At 38.1% G+C, this 6120-nt stretch overlaps 1 protein-coding gene across 1 annotated transcript in view; it reads left to right on the forward strand.

The window, feature by feature from the left end:
• IntS8 (integrator complex subunit 8) overlaps positions 1 to 5635 on the forward strand; it is a 50386-nt gene extending 44751 nt beyond the window's left edge. The window contains exons 24-25 of the mRNA XM_067288956.1: positions 5043 to 5197; positions 5265 to 5635. Coding sequence (XP_067145057.1) covers positions 5043 to 5197; positions 5265 to 5564 — 455 coding nt within the window. The 3' untranslated portion in view covers positions 5565 to 5635. The remainder of the gene's footprint in view (positions 1 to 5042; positions 5198 to 5264) is intronic.
• The last annotated feature ends 485 nt before the right edge of the window (positions 5636 to 6120 follow it).

The raw sequence follows: 6120 nt of genomic DNA on the forward strand, positions 1-6120 counted from the left end.
ATTGTGGGGCTTGTGGTTCAGCCACTAGTGCAGGCCACACCTGACACGATATTCCAGCAAGACAATGCCCGACTGCACAGTGAACTCTCACCAGTCTGAACAGAATTTACATCTTCCCTGGCCAGCAGTCTCATCAGAGCTATCTCTCGTTGAAAACTCATGGGTCCTCATCTGATGTGAGGTACACCAGGGAACACCACCATATATTGTAGACAACATATGCACAGCAGTAGAACACCTTGGCAAGAGATACTACAGGTAAGCATTAATTACTTCATTGAGAGTATGCCTTGCCATATAGCAGCCTGTATAACTGCTATATTCATTACTGAATAAACAGGTGTCTGTTGCATATCTGTTCTTTTAATCACTATTGGTCCTGCGATGTGCATGTGGTTATGCACATTCCTTCATAGTGTTGTGATTTCACTTTAACATTTAATTTCAATAGTAATATATCATATGAATAAAATATATTCGTTGCTGTAAAAATTAGCACACCAAGGAGTTGTCAGAATCAAATGAAATTGTACACGTTTGAGTGTAACAGTGATATAAGTAAGTGATTACAAAATGAAAGCAAAAGGATCATTTATTGCAGTAAAAACTACAAATGAAAGGAGGTTCTATACCCTGTTAGGCCATCTCTAGTATGACTATACGATGTAATATGGGCATCTTGGAGGCATACAGGTGCTGTATGATATCATGTGGCATTTCAGTTTACAGTTGTTGCAAGTGGTCCTCTAGTTTAGCCAAACTTCTAGGCTGTCTAACTTGGCATCCCAGGTGATCACAGACATGTTCAATTGGTGACAAATCAGGAGACTAGGCAGGCCAGGGAAGTGTGACAATGTGGCAGAGGCAGTCATGTGACACCCTTGCTATGTGTGATTGAGCATTGTCCTGTTGGAGAATGGCTCTTGGGAGCCCTGCCATGATAGGCAACACATACAGCTGCAGGATGTCACTAACATACCACTGGGCTGTCAGTCCCTTGGATCACTACTGATATGATTGTAATGGCAGGCCAGACCATCACACCAGCTGTAGGGAGGTGTGCTATTCCACAGCTTATGTAGAATTGATGTGTTCACTATGGGTCCTCTAAACATGAACACTGCTGAAACCAAAACTAGATTTGTCACTGTAGATGACCCAGTTCTAGTCCATTCACTTTTTTTATTTCATTAGTTTTATTAACATTATATAAAATGAAATAAAAAACCTAATGTACATAACCTAATGCTGCATTGCACAAACAGGCATAGAAAAAACTGTACAAAAGAGAACGTGATGGTACTGTACATAAAATAAGCTTACAAGAAAACCAGATTGCATCAGTTTGTGTGATTTTAACAAAAGTGAGCTTTCATAAACCAAATGCAGAGCATGCAAACATAACAAAAGAAAGTGTTTACAAATGTGAAATGTTGATTTACATGCAGAAGTCATGACATTCAGCAAAGGAGTTACTTTGTGTTTAACAAACAGGTGTAATGTTAAAGTATTTTTTCATAAGCCTCTGAAACGACAAAAAGGTCTCCTGATTACTAATTAGCTCCCAGCACTTGCAGGGCCAGTTTCCATCATTTTTAACAATGAACAGTTTAAGTTCAAGTTTCTCTGCCTTAGTCATTGGGCATTCAAATATTTAATAGGAGCCACACCATCAATTCTATCACAGTAGGTACCGATATTGTTGTTGCCCAGGAAGAACTTATACTAATCACAGGAAATTCAACTCAAATTGATCAATTTAGTGTACAATTTTATAATCCATTTGCTTGTAATATACTTGTATATGTTGAGAAAGAAACTGTGTGATAGAGGAGTTTTTCTCATCCCATTCCTGCTGCCATTTTTTAATAAATTCATTCCACAGAATTCCCTTCAGAACCTTTAGGGATGTTTTGTATGAAATGGAAAGAGTGTTATCCCTGGCTGCATCCTTAGTGAGAGAATCAGCTCTCTTGTTGCCAATAATGCTTGTGTGTGACTGTATCCACTTAAAGTAGTAGTTATTGGTTGAACTTTTTTAAGCAGTGAAGAATCTGAGTTCTGAGCAATTATTGGGTAAAGGCTTCTCTTCTTAATGGACAGTGCTTCTGCATTGATGCTTTAAGATGATTGTGAAGTTTTTGTTATTATAGATGCTTCCACTCCATTCAATTGCACAAAGAATTGCAAGGAGTTCTGCCTGAAACATAGAGCAAAGAGAACTTAAACAGTTCCATTTCATTATGGTCCAGTCTTGTTGGGGGAGATGCTTCTCCAAATGGAGGTGACTGTGGATGGTGTCATTGGCAGCACACATAATGGTCTCCATACTTAAAAATGTTCCTCTCCCAGGTGCCTCAAAATGGTACAGATAGACACGGGCCTGTAATGATGGCACCACTTGTGTCCAGATGGCGGACAACGATATGGTCAGCTGTGTGTATAGTTGTCAGAGGATCTGGGGCTGTATTCTGGTCATTGTCTCTGGTCTCTCATCTCTCATAAGTCGGTCACTAATTGGCTAATCATTTGTTTACATCTTGAGAGATCATCACGTCTCTCCAAATGCAATTCTGGACTTCTTCTTCTGTTGAAGATGCTCTCGTTTTGCAGAGACAAGTGGCTGGTTGTCTTTCAACTGGTCTTATGTCTTTTGCCTAGATTTCATCATATCCAATATGGACGATTGGGTGCTACTCGTGCAGTATAATCATATTAGAGAACATCTCTATCTCAGGAAACAATATTTTGAGAGAGAAAATGCTTCTGATTTTTTTTTCAGTGCATATTTGGAAATGCCATTGATTTCAGTTTTTTAATTATCCTACATTAATTAATGAACTATTGAATATGATATTAATCTAACTTAGATAGTTAAGGAGAAATTAGATGGTAATATTTCGAAAAATATCTAAGTATGCACACTTTTCTAACTTAAGTTATTAAAATTTTTATTTGTTAAGAGACAAATTGGCATTACAATCTGTAAAAACGTTATAAAACAAAAAACATATCTTCGTCTAAATTATGTGCTTTCCTTCACATGTGATCTATAATTACATACTGTGCATTTTTGAAAATTTTACAATTTGATTGGTTAAAATTTTATACTATGTTGCATGCACAGATAACCCGAACATGTATAATCAACCTAGTAGAATTGTGACATCAACAGTAAAGACAAGATTGCTAAAAGTGACCAGAATCGCCACAGCCTCTGAGAGACAAATTTCATCTCTCGTTTTGACGTCATCCGTCCTTGAAAGAATAGACGAGATAAGTGACCAGAATACGGCCCCTGGGCACCAGGTGTGTGAGTTCTCTCTCATCCACTGGTCCTAACACCACCTCAGTGTTGTCAAAATGGCCTAGGTGGTGGGCTATTCAGCAAGATGACATCCAGCTTTTCTCAGTCCGATGATTCTTCCCCTCTCAAACTTGGTGAGTTGTTCACATGGTCTTCAATTGCGACGTAAAGACACCTCTAGTGATATAGTGTCCCTCTGCAACAGATAAATTACAGATAGGATGCCTTTGCACACTTTTTTAAAGGCCAAGGAGAACACTTTAATGTCTTCTGTTGGCATTACAGAATGAGCCATCATGCAGTATCTCTAATCATTTCCATATCTGCTTGAGACTTATGGCAATGAGTGTATATTAATGTATTAGTATGTAAATAATGTTTCTTATCCATGTCAACTTCCATAGTTCAAATACTATTGTAGTGTTATGACACTAGGTTTGTTTATTCCTTTGGTAAACTCCGTATCGGAATTTACCGTCTAGTTGCGTACTAGTATTATTATACTTAGTTCCATTTGTCACGTGCCGGGTTTTACCGTTTTTGTTTCATCGTGATTGGACTATGTTTGTGACGTATGGCTCACGTGTCTTGTTTGTTCCATTGGCACGGTATATAAATTGTGGGAACGCCATGCTAGAGGATTCTTTTTCTTCTGATGGATTGGTCTTCATAGGAAGAACTTCAATGGACTCTATGGGAAGGAGGTAAGGAGGGAGGAAATTCTAATGTAGCGAGGTTCTGAGTAGTGAACGACAGAAAAAGCAATCCATCGTCATCGAGACGAAAACATCGTGTGGACTCACGACTGTTATAATATATATCTCCTTTAGAGACGATTATTGCCGATCTATAGTTATTTTCTACATTCGTTGAGAGAATTGCCAGCAATCGATCATCGTACGTTCTGTCAGTGTAATTTTTGTAAATAGATTTAATCATAATTTTAATATTTAGTATTAGGCTTAGTATTAGACTTAGATTATCAATTGTACTTGGTTAACCCATCATCCAGCCGGTGGAGGGATTTGTTTGGTACTATCACGACGTGTAAACCTCAATATATGTATAATGTTATTAAATTTAATAATCACCATATTTGTCGTTTTTTTTTGTTTGAAAAATCCTTATCGGTCTTACTCCCCCCATTCTGTGAGCTTCGGCCATTCAACAGAACAACACTATCATCCCACATGATGTTTGACATAATTTCTAAACAGCCTTCCTATTGGTCTATTTTTTATCCATTCCCCCTTCTGCCATGGGAAAATTGAAAATTTTGAACTTTTGCTGGTGAAGCCTATGAAATACTAAGTGATGACAAAACACCATCACCAGCAAAAGTGAAAGCCTACGGTCATTCTATCAATGTTTTCTGTTGACCATTTTCACATGTGAGTACTAAGCTTAATTTCCTCAGTGTGGAGTGACTATAGAAATTACATTTAATTCCAAACCATACATTTCCTTCTACTGCAATTGGAAATCTGTTGTTACTTCACACTTTAAGATTTGAACAGTAACGAGAGAACAAATAATCTGTTAAATGAAAAATAAAACTGACAGATTCCCAGTGGACATCTTCATTGTCATTCAATGGTGATGGAGGATGTCAATGCCTGGAAACGGGAGATGCTTTTCAGTTTTTTTTGTTTATGCTTTTGTCTTAATTTGGTAAATAACATTTTCAGGTACTTTATATAACTGATCTTATTGAATTCTGCCCAATTTCTTTCAGTTCGGGGTCATCACGCTGCTGCCACCAAGTATTACCTTTCAGCGGCCATGGTCAGTAGTGACTACTTCAGCCAGCCCCTGCCACGAGCACTCTTTGACGATGCTCAGTACAAACACATGATCCACTGTTGCACCAAACTCCAGTGTCACACTCAGGTGAGTTAGCTTTGCTGAATAGACATTTTTTTTTTCTACGTTCACTGACTGCCAGAATTTCTTTCAGGCAGCTGTTCTCGGACAGTGTGTGGAAGATCCAGCCTATTCTGCCATTTTTAAATCTCTGGGAGAGAAGATCTGTAATGACAGCTGCGACACCTTTTATCCCTGCATTTGGGATGTGACTCTTCTGGAATATCTGATAAATCTTCATGCCCGTCGTGGGGAGGTTGACCGCAGACAGTTGGCCATACACCTGATAGGACAGTTGGAACTCAATTCCAATAATAATGAAGAAATTCAGCATGAAGCTGAAAATGTCAGGAGGGGAAAATTTTTTAGAGCCATGGCTTTACAGTATTTGTAACAGAAGGTGCAGTTTTCTGCCTTTTTTTTAATTATTAAAACACTTGAGTAAAGTGTTCAAATTCTATAGTACATGGTGTGCTTGGTGAGAAAGTCAGAGGGATGAAAAATAAAAGGGGCATTGGATGATGGAAGCATGGATGCAGTCCATACATTGTTCTCAAAGGGATCATCATCTGACCTGACAGATGGAATGGCTAAGCGTGATCATGTCAGGTTTGGGAAATTATAAATTTTGTTGGTGGTGAGTGGATGGGAAAGAATTTTTACTTCCGATTGTACTCTGAGTTTCAGAACAAAGTTGGGACGTTTTTGAGTCAAATTGACAACAGAATAATTTTTGGCATTAGTGAAGAGAGAAATTAGTAGGAGGTACAGGATTTGTCAGTTCTGTTCCCGGAGTGGTTCTTTGTGAGAAAAAAAGTATTGACAATATCCAAATGCTTTGCAAAATGATGTACAAAAAATGTATTCTCTCCACTTCTGCAAATATTTCCTTTTCCTTATTCCATATTTCTTACCTCTGGAAATGATACAGTGGACCAAAGTTGAATGCC

This window comes from Centruroides vittatus, unplaced genomic scaffold (assembly GCF_030686945.1).
Source record: "Centruroides vittatus isolate TY-2023 unplaced genomic scaffold, ASM3068694v2 scaffold_944, whole genome shotgun sequence".
Taxonomy (NCBI): domain Eukaryota; kingdom Metazoa; phylum Arthropoda; class Arachnida; order Scorpiones; family Buthidae; genus Centruroides; species Centruroides vittatus.